General features: G+C 35.6%; 2 protein-coding genes across 5 annotated transcripts in view; one reads left to right on the forward strand and one right to left on the reverse strand.

Annotated features, from left to right (window-relative positions):
• Nucleotides 1-222: 222 nt before the first annotated feature.
• Nucleotides 223-18,788, forward strand: part of LOC106879084 (glycolipid beta-1,4-mannosyltransferase egh) — a 59,117-nt gene continuing 40,551 nt past the window's right edge. For 2 of the 4 annotated variants that reach the window (XM_014928518.3, XM_014928517.3), the window contains exon 1: nucleotides 223-1,131. The gene's annotated coding sequence lies outside the window, so the exon portion shown is untranslated. Of the gene's footprint in view, nucleotides 1,132-6,693; nucleotides 6,854-18,788 lie in introns of those variants that run through there. The other 2 variants (XM_014928520.3, XM_089355772.1) reach the window with 2 other exon arrangements.
• On the reverse strand, nucleotides 4,094-4,540 carry LOC149134878 (protein ZBED11-like). The gene is made up of 2 exons (XM_089355838.1): nucleotides 4,341-4,540; nucleotides 4,094-4,205 (listed from the first exon to the last, which is right to left on the reverse strand). Exons 1-2 carry the CDS (start codon nucleotides 4,538-4,540, stop codon nucleotides 4,094-4,096), a joined length of 312 nt encoding a protein of 103 aa, XP_089211964.1.

An 18,788-nucleotide genomic window follows, 5' to 3' on the forward strand; every position in this document is an offset into this window, starting at 1 on the left:
AGAAAAATACCAATTTTATTTTGTGGTAGATATTTAACATCATTACTAGAGTAAGCACAAAATTTTTATTTCGCAGTTAAAGGGTTAAAGTTATAAAAAAAAAAAAGATTGAAACGAACAATGTTTAAAGTGATTTGTAACAAATTTAATACATTCCCTTTTGACACAACTAATCGTCTGCATCCTTTCCTCTTAAACCTATGATGCAAAGGTTCATAGCGCATGCGCTCGTTTCCTCTTTCACCTTTAGGAACATCGTTCTACTCTGTAAATAGTGGAATTTCATTATTACACCGTTTTGGGTATTTTTTTAAAGAATCGCTTGCGTCTAATCAAAAGCAAAATCGTCTTGTAAAAAATTGACTTATATTGTATTCAAAACATCAAGTTTTATTTTTGTAGGAAATGAGATGATATTTATCTCCTATGTTCATTTCTATAAACACCCGCCGCATTCCTTGTGTTAAGATATTCTCCCTCTATAATTGCCACTACCTGAGACTAGCATCAAACTGCTTTCTTGATCAGCTATGAGTGTTCGAAGAGGACTACATACATCTCCTAACTGGGACACGAATCGTCTAATATACTATTAATACTATTAATATCTAGATCCGTTATTTTTCGCATCGCCACACAAATGTCTGGGACTCCGTCAACAAGAGATCAGAATAGTATCTCTGCTGCTGATCGCACCCGGTTGCTTCCCGTTTAATCATGAAATATTTCTCTAACGACTACATATCGTCGTTTTGGTATACTGCCGGATATATATAAAAAAGATCCTACCATTCTGTATGCATTTGGCTCGTATTTCAATTGGTATTGTAGATGATCTCTACAATGCCACCGTTTGTTCATTAAGGTATGTAGTTTCCATATCAATATATAAATGTTGGATACGACCAAATCACTGCAACAGTCGCAGAATCTACATTTAACTATGCCTTTTAAATACACCTTTTCTTCTCAAGGTTCAGATCCTCCTCTTCTACTGTACTAGGTAGGCATTGGTTTTCCCCCAACTGTAGGTTGATTCTCATTAATTAATTTCACGAGTACATTTACTCCAATTAAATATTTTAGTTTCTCCGAATTATGCAATTAACACGGAAGCGCATTCCAAAACTGGTAAGTTCCATTTATTTATTTATTTTTCATTTGGAGTTGACATTCTATATTTTGTATATTTGTTTGTAATTTACAGTGAGAAAACGAATACTTCAGTAACCCAGATTGAAGTGAAATTTAGTGAATTTCATTTTTTTTTTCTTATTGATAACGATCGTAACTATGCCATAAGATGGTGCTCCAGCATAACCTCAGCCAAATGGCTGAAACAAGTCAAAGAATAACAGAAAACATATACATATATCGTCACTTAGCTAATACACACATATATGTAGGTATGTATGGGTGTATGTGTATATCTATCAATCTATCTTCGGTAAATCATAAATCCGAAAAAGAAGCACACTCTAAGTTATAGAGCAGTAGCGTATATAGATAAAGATAGATATGGCCTGTCTATATTGTTACCCTGAGTTTCGCGATCATAAAGCGCTTAGACCCTAAAACCCTTTGGCCTATGGCCATAAACCAGCCTTCTCTCTCTCTCTCTCTCTATATATATATATATATATATATATATATATAAGAATTTAAGGATTGGAGAAAACGCATGTTATAATTGCATACTTTATTCCTATATATGTTTCAAAGGATTACAACCTGTGTGATCCATAGGGATCTTTGATATTAAAATTGTAACCTTCTCATCAGGGAAAGCATGGGAATCATCTTAAACGTAAGACATTATGACCGATTATCGGTCATAATGTCTTACGTTTAAGATGATTCCCATGCTTTCCCTGATGAGAAGGTTACAATTTTAATATCAAAGATCCCTATGGATCACACAGGTTGTAATCCTTTGAAACATATATAGGAATAAAGTATGCAATTATAACATGCGTTTTCTCCAATCCTTAAATTCTTAAATATACTCAAATAACCAAAATTTCAAGGAGTTCCTGCCTTAAAAACAGGAGCTAACCACAGTTATTTTGTGTTCTTTGCTACATTGGTTTCTATTAACCCATTTATTCTATCAGAAGAATTTTTATTCATTAAGATAGAAGAAATACACATAATTACATATATATATATAAATAACGTGTATATCGTTAACAGATACGGAAAATAAAATCTACACACACTCAGTAATTTCATTTCAAAATTTTTACCCTCATAACAAAACAATTGCAAGTGATAATTTATTCCAATTTGTCTGTATTTCCTTCCCGATATATATATATATATGTGTGTGTGTCTGTATATATATATATCAGATGAAAACAGATAACAAAGCCAAGGCTGTGAGGAGTTTTCAGGACATTTATAAGGAAAGCGATATCGTCTTACTGCTGTTTCGGGGATATTTTGGATATCCCTATATATATATATATATATATATATATATATATATATATATATATATATATAATAATAATACAAAGAATATATATGCATGTATACACACATATATGTACATACTTACATCTACATGTGTATATAGATGCATATCAGGGTACAGGACGTTAGAACAATGAACTACAGACCACGGAACGAACACATAGGAAAACAGATAGCCACTTGGAATTAATCCTTCGTCAGCTGCCTTATATATATATATATATATATATATATATATATATATATATATATATATATATATATATATACATAAACATACATAAAGCAATCCTTATATCTATAACTTTTACTCATTGCTAGACTATCACATACATCAATGTTTTCTGATACGACATGCTTCATCATCCTCTTAATTTCATTCTTTCCAAAATTAGCCAACTATACCTTTAATACCTTGGCGACAGAGAAAATTAATAATTTCCACCTGATAATGAATACACCAATAATCCCCTTATTACTTTCAAAAAGATACATTGCTCTAGATCAGTGGTTCTTAACCTTTTTCATCATCTTACTTCCTGAAACTCTCCAGTGTATTACCGCGACTCCCATAATAAATTTTGTAATGATGAACTTTGCGTAAAGGTAAGATAAAACAAAACTATATTGAGATCCTAATTTATTGAAAATGTTACAAATAAAAGACCTTGAAAATGCTACAAGTGCTAAAAAAACGTATGGAACTACTAAATAGCATACAAAACCCATGCATTCACTCAGTGGGAGAGTTGATATTGTTTTATACCCTAAGTACATTAAAGCGAGGAGCAGTGCTCGACAGACAACACCTTGTGTTGATGTCAGTCACATGTGTACTGTATACCTTCATTTTCAATGCCATCATTGCTGCGAATCTGGCCTTGCAGCAATAGGTTGAGTGGGACTGGATCAGCATGGTGAGTGCACACAGCGAAAGAAGAGGATAATCGTCCTTCAGATTCGCCCAAAATGTCAGAAGCTCTTGTTCAGAAAAGTCAACTTTCAACTAAGTATCCTCACAAATTTGAAGAAATTCTACCGTCGCAGCAACATCAGTGTCACTGATGGCACTGTCCTTCACTGAAGAGAGTCTGCAGATCCATATCAGTATAGCAGCCATCCAGTCCTGGGAAGGAACTTTTGATGGTGTCAGTCACTGCAACATGAGCTGAGATCTCTTCACGGAAACTGCATTCTGGCATAGAATCCAGTATAGTTGTCATCTGAGGGAAGAAAGTTGTGTCACTTCCTGAACTCTCTTCTGGTAAATTTGAATCTTACACTTGAATGCTGCCACTTTGTCAGGAACTGTGTGCAGCATTGAAAGGTTTCCTTGGAGTGAACTGAGAGAAGAAATCAATCAGGTAGGCAATCTTTGTTACAAAATAGTCATCTTGCATCTTTTTATGAAGAAGAGTCTCTTTCAAGGTACAACCTTGTTCCAACAGCAGCATTATTTCCTCTTAAAGTTGTAGCACCCAATTCAAAACTTTGCCACATGTGAGCCAATGTACCTCTGTGTGAAACAGGAGAACAGAGAAGTCAGCACCCATTTCTTCACAAAGCACTTTAAAAATCCTTGAAGTTGTTACACTCCCTCAGATGTGGCTCACAATCTTTACAATAACTGTGAGCGCTTCTTGAAGTCCAGGTTAAAGAGTCTTCCTGCCTGCTGTTCTTCAAGAATCACTTTCATTGCTTCCAGAATACATGGCTTAATCAGGTCTTCACTAATGGTATGAGACTTCTTGATGTGCGTAATTTTTAGAGCAATTGTATATGAAGCCTCCAGTGCTGCTTTGTTCTGATGAGTGAAGTGACCAGTGGAATCAATGCGACTGGCCTTCAGTGAAGCTTCTTTTTACTTGAAATAGTCTGAGCTTTTGTCCATCAGTTGGCTGTGGCAAGACTCAAAATAAACCTTCAATTTGCTTGGCTTCATGCTTTCATAACTCAAAAGCTTGGCACAAACAACGTATTGTGGCTTGACCACAGAGTCCTGAATGATACTTGTGAAACCCATCTTGAGAAAGGCTTCATTGTATGTACGCTTCTTGGCAGACATACTGCGAACAGGAAAATAAGAACTCAGTATACAATGCAAATGTTGCTTTGTTAAGTGCATTAAGTAAGCATAGTAAGCAAAATCGCCAAATAATAGATGCAACAACACTGAATTCAGCAACTTGACAATGCACAGACAAATACAAGATTCACCTTCAGAACACAGCAGTGAACTAAGCAACACAGCAATACACAATGTAATGCAACACCACACACATTCCAGCAGACCAATCACAGATGAGCTTGCATGATCACGTGACCAGAGATTAATAAACAGTGGCACAACTGAGAACTAGCAAATGAGTCTTGGAGTGCAAAGCACCATGAGAGTCATAGGGCAGAAGAGAAGCACATACGGTCCTGGTACTGCAAGCAGCTGTAATGCAATACCTCAAATACAGGAAATAAATTACTTTCTCCCAAACCCTCTGTGACCCCTCCGAGAAACCCCAAACAACAACCCCCAGGTTAAGAACCACTGCTCTAGATATCATTTTATATAAATGAGTACATGAAATCCATGTATATAAAGTGTATGTATGTGTGTACCATATTTATAAGTGTATATATATATATATATATATATATATATATATATATATATATATATTTATATATTAGACAAAATGAGATAACAAGGTTGTGAAGAGTTTTCATGACATTTATAATGAAATAGTCTTACAGCTGTTTCTGGGACGTTATGGATATCCCTTCATCAGAGATGGTGTGAGAAAATATTTGAGTTCAAATTATTATGGAAAAGGAGGAGATAGGGAATATAGAGGGAAATAAGAAAATGAAAGTAGAAATAAGATATATAAAGATATTGTAGATGCAGTTCCATTATTCGAGGAAAATGGTGGATAGAAGGGTTAAAAAAAGTTTCGTGTACATGGTATGTAAGTTCCTATAGCAGTTAATGTTTATTCATTTCAAAGTATGGAGCTGTGGAATAAGTGTTGCTCGTTCGAAAAAGATATATATATATGTGTGTGTGTGTGTATACAGTAATCCCTCAACTATGTTCCAAAAACCACCGTGATAAGTGAAAATCTATGAAGTACAAACAGTATTGTACTGTATTTTTTTATTTATTATTTTTATAATTTGTATATATTTATTTTATTATAGATGCAAAACAACACCACGGAGGAATCGACGTGAGCTTAAATAATAAACCGCGATATGGCGAGGGATTACTGTATATATATATATATATGTGTATGTGTGTGTGTGTGTATATATATATATATATATATACACATGTATATATATATATATATATATATATATATATATACACACACATGTATATATATGTATGTATGTATACATATATATGTATGTATATATATGTATGTATACATATATATGTATGTATGTATACATATGTATGTATGTATACATATATATATATATATATATATATATATATATATATATATATATATATACATATATATATATATATATATATATATATATATATATATATATATATATATATATATATATATATACATACATATACATACATATGTATGTGTGTATATATATACATACATGCATATGTATGTGTACACACACACATACATATACATGTTTGCATACATGTATCATCATTTTGCCTTCTTTTCCATGATGGCATGGTTTGTGGACTGGTTGTCACAACATGAGTCATCTCATATTCAGAGTTACTACCCTTCTCTACTGGTCGGGAATGTCTCTTTCATATACTCCAAGTTTTTTTTCATGACTGGATGCTATTTGTTTTCTGCCAAGTATTTTACAAATTATAGTGCGAACATTTATCGTGGCACCAACATTTCTGCTGTACATAGTCTCCATTCATTTGCCAAGTACTTTGACACAGGTGAATTTTATCATGCCATCAACACTAGAAAGCATGCTTTTGTCCCCAGCAAGACTAAATGCCCCTCTCCATACTGTTTCCTCTGTTCCCCAACCATTTCAGAGAGGATACACAGAACATTTTATTATGGCACCAACAGTTGAGAATTTGTCTTTTGTAGACAAAAGAGTTCTCTCTCCTTAGTGTTGTCTCTATTTCATTGATTTGCCAGCATCGGTGTGTTGTTTTTTGTCTTTGCTAGATAGAAAAAAGAGGATCAAGGAAGGGAGATAATCATAATTATAGGCGTGAAAAGGTGATGGTAATGGGAGCAAAGGAAAGTACTTAGTAGTCGGTAGTTTTATGATGATTGCCAGTAGAAGATGTCAACGATGAGCGATTAAAAAAATTGAAAAAGGAGTAACGAGAGGAGAGAGTGTGATGGCTAACAACAAAGAAGAGGTGAGAGTATTTAGGGGAAATTATAAACAGATCCACTGTAATGCCATTCTTCATTACTCATGTGGATTATAGGGGAAGAGGGATAGTTGGTAAGAACATTGATAGCAAAGGAGGTGAATGAGAGACGAGATAGTAAAAGCAGTGTATAGCTGTGTTCACTTCTCAACCGTGTGGTTTTGGGTTCAATCCCACTGCACATCGTGCAAGTGTTTTCTGTAGACCCAGGCCAACCAAAGTTTTGCAAGTTGATTTGGCAGACAGAAACTGAAAGAAACCTGTTGTGTGTGTGCATGTGTGTGTATAGCCATGGAACAACACATGGTTTTCTCAGACAGTTCTTTTCCTTTTCTCCAGATTTTTTCCTCTTCCTGATGAAGAGCCATGCTCAAAATACCACACCCTCTCCTCTTTTCGTCCTATTTTTTCTGAGCATCAGTCTAATATATTCACTGTGTACATCCTTTTAACTTTATTTGTTTTTCTTGTTTTTGAATTTTACTATATATATATATATATATATATATATATATATATATACACACATATATATATATATATATATATGGACTAGGTTATGAAGTTCACCGAGAGTCATTGCACAATTCCAAGTATAAAGTAGGTCCTAGAATCAAGACACCGCACAGTAAACTAAGCAAAGACTAAAGTGTTGGTAGGTAAGAAAGCAGGACATTGATATCATCAGAGAAATAACCTACCCTGCTACATTTATAATCTACTGCCCTGCTCCCTCTTTTCAGTCTCTCCCTGTCCATCCCTCTCTTCTACCCCTTGTCCACCCTTCTCATATCACCCCATCTCATGTCTCTCCAGCCTACTCCACCCTGTGCTGATCATCTTCATCACTCATCATTATCACCTTGATTCTGTCATCTTTCATAGACCTTTGTATAAGATTCTGCATTGGCGGACCCTCGTCCCTCTATCTAGTTCTTTTAAACTTGTGCCCTTTTATACTACCAACCATTACTCTTTCCCCTCTAGGTCACTTCTTTTACTTTGACTCCCTTACTCTTCATAGGCTTATATATATAAAAGATTGCATCAGATCATTCACATCTTTCTATCCTATATACTATAGCTTTGCCATTCTGTATTACCAACCAGCACTCCCCTCTCTGGACCAATTCTGTTGCCATTCATCATCTGTTCTTACCTTTATCTCATCATCCACTCTTACAATTATCCACCTCTGCTACTGCCAACCACTCCTCTCTTGACCACACTTTTTATATTGTACTCCTGCTCCTTACATCCACTAATTTTCACCCTTCTGATGTCATCGATGTCACTTTTAATCCCCTCTTTAGTCACCTCATCACTCTTTCTTTTAATCCTTCTCTCCACTTTGGTCCACACATCTTAGGTTATTGAGTACTTTACATTTCCTACATTCAAAGTACTCCCTTCTGTGCTTGTGCCACAATGGAAAGCCACCAAATTATGCTACCTCTAGGGAAACTGATGAGCACGACAACCTCACTAGTGTTGGTGCCACGAGAAAATGTACTCTGTGCACACTGAAAAGTGGTTGGAAAGCGAGGAGAGAAAACATAAGGCTGAGAAGCCCCTATACTCCTATCTTGCTGAGGACTATTCAAACTCTCTAGTGTTGGTGCCACGAGAATATTCACCCAGCACACCCTGTAAAGTTGTTGGCAATAAGAAGGGTATCAAGCTATAGAAACCAAGCCAGATACCATGTACAAGTACCAGTCTGGGAGTAGTGGATCCCAATACAATACAACTTAGACTTTGATGAAACATCTAATCCAACATAGAAAGAGGCAAAAAATGATCAGATGTGTGTGTGGGGGGGGGGGGGGTAATTTGTTTATATTTGTTTTTTGAAAATCACAAGCTTCAACTGGTACAATTGTCATTTCTCCTGTCAACAAATCTACTGGTTTTGCACTTTCAACAATGTGTGAAATAAGAGATCCTTAAATCAAAAACAGGCAAAGGTTAGTGACAAGGAGATTTCTGACTGTAAAACAATGCTTGAATAATATATTCATCTAACTCATGGAGAAACATGAATATATACACACCCACATACACATGCACATATATGTATATATACTTATCTATATTTGTGTGTGTGTGTGTGTGTATATATATGGGCATCGCTGTGTGGTTAGGAAGCTTGCTTCCCAGCTACATAGTTTCGGGTTCAGTCCCACTGTATGGTACCTTGGGCAAGTGTCTTCTATAGCCCCGGGCCGACCGAAGCTTTGTAATTGATTTTGGTAGGGCGGGAGTTACTGCCATGTATGTACATGTGTGTGTAAGTGCTTGTGCCTCTCCAAGAGATAGGGATATATATATAGTCAATAACTAGTGACTGAGACCTTTGGCAGTATACCATGCTGGAGGGCCGATACCGATGTCACCTGACTGGTACCCATGCCGGTGGTACGTAAAAAGTACCTTTCAAGTGTTGGGCCTCACAGAGGTGATGACAAATGATTGAGACCTTTGGCAATATCCTGTTCTTGAGCAGAAAACTCATCAAGCCAAGTGAAATCATAGTTGTACATAACTGGCACCCATGCTGGTAGCATGTAAAAGCACCCATTACACTCACAGAGTGGTTGACATTACGAGGGGCATCCAGCCATAGAAACCATGCCAAATCAGACTGGAGTTTGGTGCAACCTTCCAACTTACCAGCACTGGTCAAATCATCCAGCCCATGCCAGCATGGGCAATGGGCATTAAATGATGATGATGATGATGATGATATATATGTGTGTGTGATTCATCATCATTGTCTTTACATCCACTTTCCCATGCTCACATGGGTTGGATGGAATTTTGTTGAGGTGGATTTTCTGTGACTGGATGCCCTTCCTGTCTCCAACCCTCACCTTTTTCCTGATAAGGTAATATTTCTCCATAAACAGACATGTTTTCAGAGAAGATTCGAACTGAAAGACACTGCTTTTATGGGGGTGACATTTGTTTACAATTATCATTTGATGTCAAGGCAAGGAAATAGTCACACACACACACGTTCATGGGTGGCTTGTTTCAGTTCCTGTCTACCAAATCTATTCATCAGGTTTTGGTTAGCCTTGTTGCTCTAGCAGAAGATGCTTACTCAGGATTTTAACCCAGAACAAAGTGGTTAGGAAGCAAATTTTCACCACACAGCTATGCTTGCACCTGTATATATATATATATATATATATATATGTGAGTGTGTGTGTGTGAAAATAAGAAATAAAATGTGTTTTCCCTACTGTATTTCAGTGAATTAACTTGCTAAGTATATTATTGCAGTCAAATAATTCAAAACTACAATAATATGCATTGAAAAGCAGATTATCTCAATCAAATTCTTTAAAAAGGCATTATTACATATTCCAAAAGATCATATATCCAAAATATCTTACCACAATCATATTTCAAGATTACAGATTCTAAAATACAAACTATCTTAAAATCCCTTAATAAAGTCTTCAAATTCCATAATTGCAAAAATACATCACAGTTCATAATTTTAAACCGTCTCTCATCTTACAGATGATATTCATTGCAATTTATGTGTATAATGGCTCACTACTAGCTTCCATTTAATATATAGTGCATCTACTGGCTACACATGCATTATTCATCTTTTGTGAATAATTAATAATTTTATGATAGATTTGTAACAATTAGGATTAGGGTTAGATTTGTTACAATTCTGTATTGAATCTCAGTTGAAAAAAAATTTTATTTAGTGTTTTTTATCATTAAGAGGTGATATGTTGCCATTACAAGGTAATAGAGCTATTATCTCCACTGGTCTAGAAGTTGAGACAACTGAGAAGGGAATAAGTCAGTTGTAGGTGAGTCATCAATACCATCAACAAATCTAACAGCTGCTGCAGGATTGGAATGATAGTTTCGACTGTTTATTTCACTGAGGCTACTTCTAGATAATGAGTTTTCTTAAGGCTCCAAGATATTGATAATATTGCTCTAAAACCCTATTGTTGTATTGCATAGAGCAATATTATCTATTGATTATATTGTTTGGGTTTATTGCACAGTGGTTCAGTGTTTTCATCAGCCTCACTATCTATGCTATCACAATTTTCTTTTTCTATTAAGAACCAATATGTAGGTCACCCTCTGTGTTTTCTAACCAAGTTTTACAGTCATCTTTCATTTCTTCTGTTCCACCTGTCCTTTGAAGGATCTGCTGAAAATCCCTTGTGTCAAATCTATTGATATTGTATCCTACCACTACATTGTGCCAAATTATTTTCAAGCTTTGCCAATTGTGGCATCCTTCATGCCTTTCCTGAAACTGCTATTCAATTTATCAGACTCATTACTATTGTTCTTGATATTGCTGACAGTTCTTCAAGGCAGTGACCCGGCAGCGTCATTATTAGCATACTGGAACCAGCGTCGCCTTACTGGCACTTGTGCCGGTGGTATGTGGAAAACACCATTTGAGCGTAGCTGTTGCCAGTACCGCCTGACTGTCCCTCGTGCCAGTGGCATGTAAAAGCACCCACTACACTCTCAGAGTGGTTGGCGTTAGGAAGGGCATCCAGCTGTAGAAACTCTGCCAGATCAGATTGGAGCCTGGTGCAGCCAACTGGCTCACTAGTCCCCAGAGAAAAACAGCACCATGATGCAATTCACTCTGCCAGAAATTTGGAAACAACATGCTGTACTGCTTGGCACTCATGCTGGAAGCTCCAATATGAATATTTTAGAGTGTTTGGGCATCAATCTGAGGATAAGTACCGAGAATGATAAAAATCAAACATCCAGTCAACATTATGGTGTTTGGAGTGATCACTAGTGCTTACAATGTTATGCTTCCATTTATCTTCCCACACGGTCTCAGACTCAACACGGATGCCTACATCAAGTAACTGGAGGAGGTAGAGCTGCCCTGGGTCAGGTGGGTGGCTGCCGAAAGGACTCTACACCATGTCACTTAAGCAGGAGAACCCAGTCGTGGCTGTCAGACAATTTCTGTGACCACATCACCCCTAACATCTGGCCACCTAACTCCCCAGACGGCAACCTTTTTGATTATCATGTGTTGGGTGCAGTTGAGCAAGGGAGCAACAAAACTCATTGTAACAGCAAAGATGAACTGAAGGCAAGGATTATGGCAGCATTCACCAACTTAAACAAGGAGACCATCCAGAAGAGTTGCAGGAGATTCTGAAGTCGTCTGGAGGCCATGGTTGAAACCATTGGCGATTTTATTGAATAAATTTTCAAGATATTTTTATCTAATTTTGGTAAATATATCTATTAAAATGAGATGTCTATATTATTTTCATTTTTGCATAATGTAGACGACAGTTTATTCACCACACCCTGTATATATATATATATATATATATATATATATAATAACTTTCTTATGCACACACGCACCCACACTTAACCGGTTTCACATTTGATTTTCAAAAGTGTATGGTATGTAGAGCTGTGTTGCAAATTTATATGTGGTGTATGTGTATATGTTGTATATATGTGTGTTGAAAATCATAAGGTCAGTATTTGTTCATCCACTTATTCTCATAATTCCATTGATTATTTCAATTTGTAAAGTGTCCTTGAACACCAGATACAGACACCATCTAGATTTTTTTTTAGTACATAATTACCAGCTTATTTCATAAAATTATTGGGAGTGGAAACGGTATCATACTATATAAAATTTGATGGTTATATAACTTAATAGTTCATACTGTGAGAGACATTTGTTGAATGTATGATAGTAGGGTAAGTGAATTGATTACCCATACTAGTATGGGAAAATAAACATGATGAATATAACTTGGCATATAATCAAGGCTGACAAAGTTTGAACAGTTTTAAAGTATATTTTCATATAGCATATTTATTTAAGAGTTTGCTAAAGTGATTTTCTTATTGTAATTAGTTCAATCATTACCATTGATAATTAATGTGCAGAAATGAACCATCAGTTCACAATAACATTATAATTTTGGATTATAGCTCTATTTATATGTTGTGACTTACTTTTCGACTGCTAATGTAAGAATTAATGATTTTGTAAGCATTCCTTTCCTACACAATAATATTGAATATTTCTTTTCTAAAGGTAAAATGATTTTTTTGAAAAGAAAAATGCATAAAAGTTATTAGTTCATTTATTACCATCAGCAGCAGCAGCTGTAACAACAACAACAAAAACCTGACCATATCATATTATGTTCATTTTCCACGCTGACATAGATTGGATGGATTGCCATGATCGGATTTTTTTTTTATGTGGTGTTATTGCTCTCCTAGATAGGATACTTCTTAGTCAAACATTATATTTCAGCGTGGCGGCGCAATGGCCCAGTGGTTAGGGCAGCAGACTCGCGGTTATAGGATCGCGGTTTCGATTCCCAGACCGGGCATTGTGAGTGTTTATTGAGCGAAAACACCTAAAAGCTCCACGAGGCCCCGGCAAGGGATGGTGGCGAACCCTGCTGTACTCTTCCACCACAACTTTCTCTCACTCTATCTTCCTGTTTCTGTTGTGCCTGTAATTCAAAGGGTCAGCCTTGTCACACTGTGTCACGCTGAATATCCCCGAGAACTACGTTAAGGGTACACGTGTCTGTGGAGTGCTCAGCCACTTGCACGTTAATTTCACGAGCAGGCTGTTCCATTGATCGGATCAACTGGAACCCTCGGCGTTGTAAGCGACGGAGTGCCAACAAAAAAACAAAATATTTCCGCTTGGTTTCTACAGTTGTATACATACTCTTCCTAATGCTGTAACTTTACAGAGTGAACTAGGTGTATTTTAGAAAGTGTATCCAGCATGGTGAAAGGATCCTCTGAAATCTTGTATTGTCTCCATTTGTTCACCTCTACTAGGTGATGGTTATGACTTGAAAACTCTAAATCAGTGGACCCCTTTGATTTCTATTTTACTTAGATAGGTCCCCATATCCATTTGACGTTTAAAAAAAAATGTTTGTGTATTGTGGAAGTATATCCATTTTATTGCACATAAGTTTTAGCAACAAAACCTTATATGGATCCTGACTGAGAGCAACATACTAGGTATATTATATAAAACTGTGAGTCATTTATCTTGGCCACTAAAGTCAGGGTATAAAAAATGCAAAGATATATTAGACACAGTCCACTTTCAGGGAAAGAAGTTTTTTGTACTTTAAACTTCATATATAGGACTCAGGGTGATTTTTTTTTTTGAGGACATTTTTTTAGAAAAAGTTGCATCATAGATACCCTCGATACAGTACTCTTGTGCTGTACTCTTAAATAAAGTAGATCAGAGGACAACTGAGATTTTCTTGGAAGTTTAGAATAACAGCTATACCAGGTTTGAAATTGCTTTTTCCATGTAATCAATTTCTGAAAAGAAAAGTTGTTTTAATTGACAGCAATATAAGGTGATAGAATTTATTCTTTTGTAGATCAATATTCAACTTGTTAAACAGGTTTAGTGATGAATTTAATGCAGAAAGATTATAGGAAAGATTTGTGTTGTGTCTGCCAACATAAAAAATCCATCATTGATTGATCAAATGATATTTATATATATCTTGCAGGCTACTTTGAGTATCCTGAAACATTTCTAGTCATTATTATTTCTGACTTAACAATTATCTGGCAGTCTTATTTCACATTAGCATTATAGCTCTTCTGTTTTTCCCCCTTTCCTTTATCATTTTGTATGTGGAATTGAAATTCTTTCAATTAAATCTTTTCACTTTAATCACCAATGCATTTGCAGTTCCTATTTATCAGATATGTCTCCTGTAATCTGAAATATTTTTTGTCTTACTGGTTTCAATCATTGTACTGTTGTTATTATGGGGTACCCACTTCAAGTGTTTTTAGTTGATCACATGAGTCCCAAATGATTTATATTTTCTTGGTCTCTCTTGTGTATTCATCAAATGGCAAACGTTTTCTTTTTAAGCATACAGGAGACTGATAAACACTGTTATATACAAACACTGTTATATACAAACACATTGACAGACAGACACACACATTTCAACTTTAAAATTTCTGTCGTTAATAAATTGTATATTACTATGGTTAACAATTATTATTATCCATTGAAAATTTTTTGGTATTTTTATATAACGTAGGTGCGGGTTAGTTGAGGAGTTTGATTCACAACCACATAATTTCAGGTTCAGTACCATAGTGCAGAATTTGAGGTATCTTCTACTATAACCCCAGAGTAACCAAAGCCTTGTAGATGGATTTGGTTGGCAGAAACTGAAAGAAGCCTGTTGAACATATTAGTGTGTATGTGTGTACATACATGTATGTGTTTATATGTCTATGTCTACATTAGTGCTTTTCCAAATGTCACGCAGCTACAAGTGGTGGTGGTGTCATTTCCTCTATCAACAAATCACCCACTGGTTTGTGCCTTCGAAGACATAGAGAATCAGAAATCCCTTATTAGAAAAAAAAGGTAGCAATTGGCAATATGAAGGGCATCCAGTTGTAAACACAATGCCTTGTTAATACATAATTATAACCTATGGTAGCATGGGAAAAATGACCTTAAAAGTGAATGAACAAATTATAAAGATGAATAGTGCCAGTTGCCATAAAAGCACCTGTGCCAGTGGCATGTGAAAAGCACCCATTACACTCTTGGAGTGGTTGGCATTAGGAAGGGTATCCAGCCATAGAAACCAAGCCAAATCAGATTGGAACCTGGTGCAGCTCTCCAGCTTACCAGTTTCAGTCAAACTGTCCAACCCATGCCAGCATGGAAAGCAGACACCAAATGATGATGATGACGATGATGAAGAAGAATACACTGATGATTGAACTTTAAATTATTTCTGTTTATTTTACTCGTGTATGATTGAAGCCTATATATTTATAGAGAATCTTTTACTCCTTTAAATGATGTAAGTTTGATAAAGAAAATTTTAAATGAATATAAATGCAGCAGGGATGTGCCGCCTGGGATGGCACGGTAGGCAGTGCCTACCCTGAATAAAATAGATTGATAGTAACATTTTCCTTTTATGGCAAAATATGCACGTAGTTCAATAAAACTATGAAGGTTACTCTGATTACTATGCGTAAAATGCAAAATATTTTATTTTTTTATAGATTAGGTAGGCATAATTTGCCCCTGCCTTTTAATCTCAGTATTAAAGCTATGCATAGTACTGCTGTAGTACACATAATGTGTACTTTCCTACAACAACGTTTTCTTTATGTGCTATAAAAGCAGAATTAAATCTGCCTCCAACTCAGTCACACGCCTGTGTTTTGCTTATTATTTTGTGTGTTTTACTACATAAATGTCACCAACTACTTACCCTGAGTAATTACTGACGGCATGGCTGTGTGGATAAGAAGCTTGCATTGCAACCACATGGTTTCAGTTTCAGTCCTACTATGCAGCACTTTGGGCAAGTGTCTTTTATTATAGCCCTCAGGTAACCAGTACCATGTGAGTGAATTTGGTAGACAGAAACCTATTTCATTATATACATATCCGAGCGTGGCCGATGCCAGTACCCCCTGACTGGCTCTCGTGCTGGTGGCACATAAAAAACACTATCTGAACGTGATCAATGTCAGGCCCACCTGACTGGCTCCTGTACTGGTGACACATGAAAAGCACCCACAACACTGTTGGAGCGGGTAGCATTAGGAAGGGCATCCAGCTGTAGAAACCTTACCAGATCAAATTGGAGTCTAGTGCAGCCACTGGCTCTCCAGATCTCAGTCAAATCATCCAACCCATGCCAACATGGAAAGCAGACATTAAACGGTGATGATGATGTATGTGTTTCTGTTTGTCCCGTATCGCTTGACAACCAGTGTTAGTTTTTTTATGTTTCCATAACTTAGTGGTTCAGTAAAAGAGACTGGTTGAATAAGTAGTAAACTTTAGAAAATAAGTGCTGGAATCAATTTGTTTGACTAAAACCCTGCAAGGCAGTGCTCCAGCATGGCTGCACTCCAATGACTGAAACAAGTAAAAGAGAGATGATGTAAGTATTGACATTTAATAAAGCCACAAAAATAGATGTCAACTGAAAAGCATTTGAGAAAAAGTATTTTTGATTTAATATTTAATATCATATTCTGACTAAATGAGACAAACTATTAATAACTATTAATAACTATTAATAACTATATCATTATATTATCCTAAGATTTATTGTGATGAGTATATGATAAAGCTGATGACCACAGATGCAATTGAGAATTGTTGACCTGCATAAGTTCAAAGGAATACTTTCAATCGTAGCTATTGAAGTTGGGTACTCGGTGAGTGCCACCCAGCATTCTGAGAACATCAATAAAACTGGTGGTCATTCTGAAAGTCTTCAATTGGTAACCATGGAAAAGGATACATTCACTGTCTATCGAAGAGAACAACTGAAAAACGTTTGCCACTGTCATTTTGAATGTTCTTCAATAGAAATACTACATGGCAGAATGGTGTCACTATCACCAAAAATTGACTAAAGTAGTTCAGGTATGTAGGATGCAATGTGAAGAAAAAATAGTCATGCCTTTCTCTGAAAAACTGATGTGCCTCTGTGTTCAGTTTGCTCATGAGTATAAGAACTGGATGTAATTGTACTGGTTGAAAATGTTGTGGCTGGATGAGTGTAAATTTAATTTGTTTGGCTCTGATGGTAAGCGTACAGCTAATATCACAGAAGAAAGGCATTTCACTCAGAATGCATTAGTCCTACAGCTAGGCATAGTGGTATCTTGGTTTGGGGCCAGTATGTCTGGGAAAGGGGTTGGCCCCATGCATCAGTACAACCAATTTAGATATCTTGAAGAAGACTATTTTTCTTTTATATGTTGAGAATCATTTAAGCTACACGTAGATCTTTCAGTATGACAGTGGCCCAAAGCATATTATAGAAATAGTCAAGGAATTCATCAAAAGCAATTCAAATGCTACAGGGGCCAGCACTCTCCCAATTTTAAATCCAATAGAAAACTTATGGTAACAAGTCAATACAAATATTCACCAATGAAAACCTAGAAATTAAGTGGACTGCATGATTACAAAGCCAAAAAATGAGTAGAAATTCTAGATAATGTGATCAAATTTATAGTTTGAATGTATCTTAGACATTATTCTATTTTGAGACATCTCAGGTATGTGCTGAAATGTTAGTGCTATTTGATTTTATTCTTGATCTTTAATTCATACATACCACTTTGTTATAAAAATTATAAATTTGTAGAACTAAGTGGTATGTATGAATTAAACATTATACATTTAATTCTTTAAATGTTCAAGAATTAAGTGATGTTCATTTTTGTGGCTTTATTATGTTGTCAATAATTATATTGGGCTAATTAAAAATTTAGAGTTTTAAACTTATATCATTTAATAGAGTAACGAATTCTCTTTATTCATATACTGTTTAAATTGAGATTAAATAAAACGAAAATAATTAGTATTTAATTATCAGTGTATCCATTTTAACTGCAAGTTTTATGTTTCTCATTGAAGAACTGCCTTCCATACAGTCTTCTCAAAAATAATGGGATCCTTCTCTACTCTTGGAAAATCTATTCAACCCATAGACGGGACCCTGACAGGTACTACATAGATGCATACACGTGTATATAAAACAAGTACTGGGGTTGATTTGTTTGACTAAACCCTTCTAAGCAGTCCCCAACATGGCCTCAGTCTGTAATGAAGTAATCCACTCCTCACAAATCAGTCAAAATATCCCTATTATGTTTCTTATAACAACTGCTTGCATGGAAAATGTTAATATTATCAATAGTTACTTGTATGTTGAATTACGGGGTTAATGCACTCATTTGTTTAATTGCTTGCTCCCATTTCCTTAATTGATTTGTTTAGAGCTAACAAAAGGTTATTCAATAACATAAGTATTTAGCAGAATACTTATATATACTTTTGTTAACT

Source organism: Octopus bimaculoides, chromosome 7 (assembly GCF_046866305.1).
Source record: "Octopus bimaculoides isolate indiv1 chromosome 7, ASM4686630v1, whole genome shotgun sequence".
In the NCBI taxonomy this organism is placed as follows: domain Eukaryota; kingdom Metazoa; phylum Mollusca; class Cephalopoda; order Octopoda; family Octopodidae; genus Octopus; species Octopus bimaculoides.

Excerpts from the sequence above, each read along its gene's own strand:
- LOC149134878 (XM_089355838.1), bottom strand. The coding sequence starts at position 4,540 with ATGTCTGCCAAGAAGCGTACATACAATGAAGCCTTTCTCAAGATGGGT. Across the intron at positions 4,206-4,340 it reads AAAAGCTCAGACTATTTCAA|TGAAGACCTGATTAAGCCAT; the intron begins GTAAAAAGAAGC and ends TCATACCATTAG.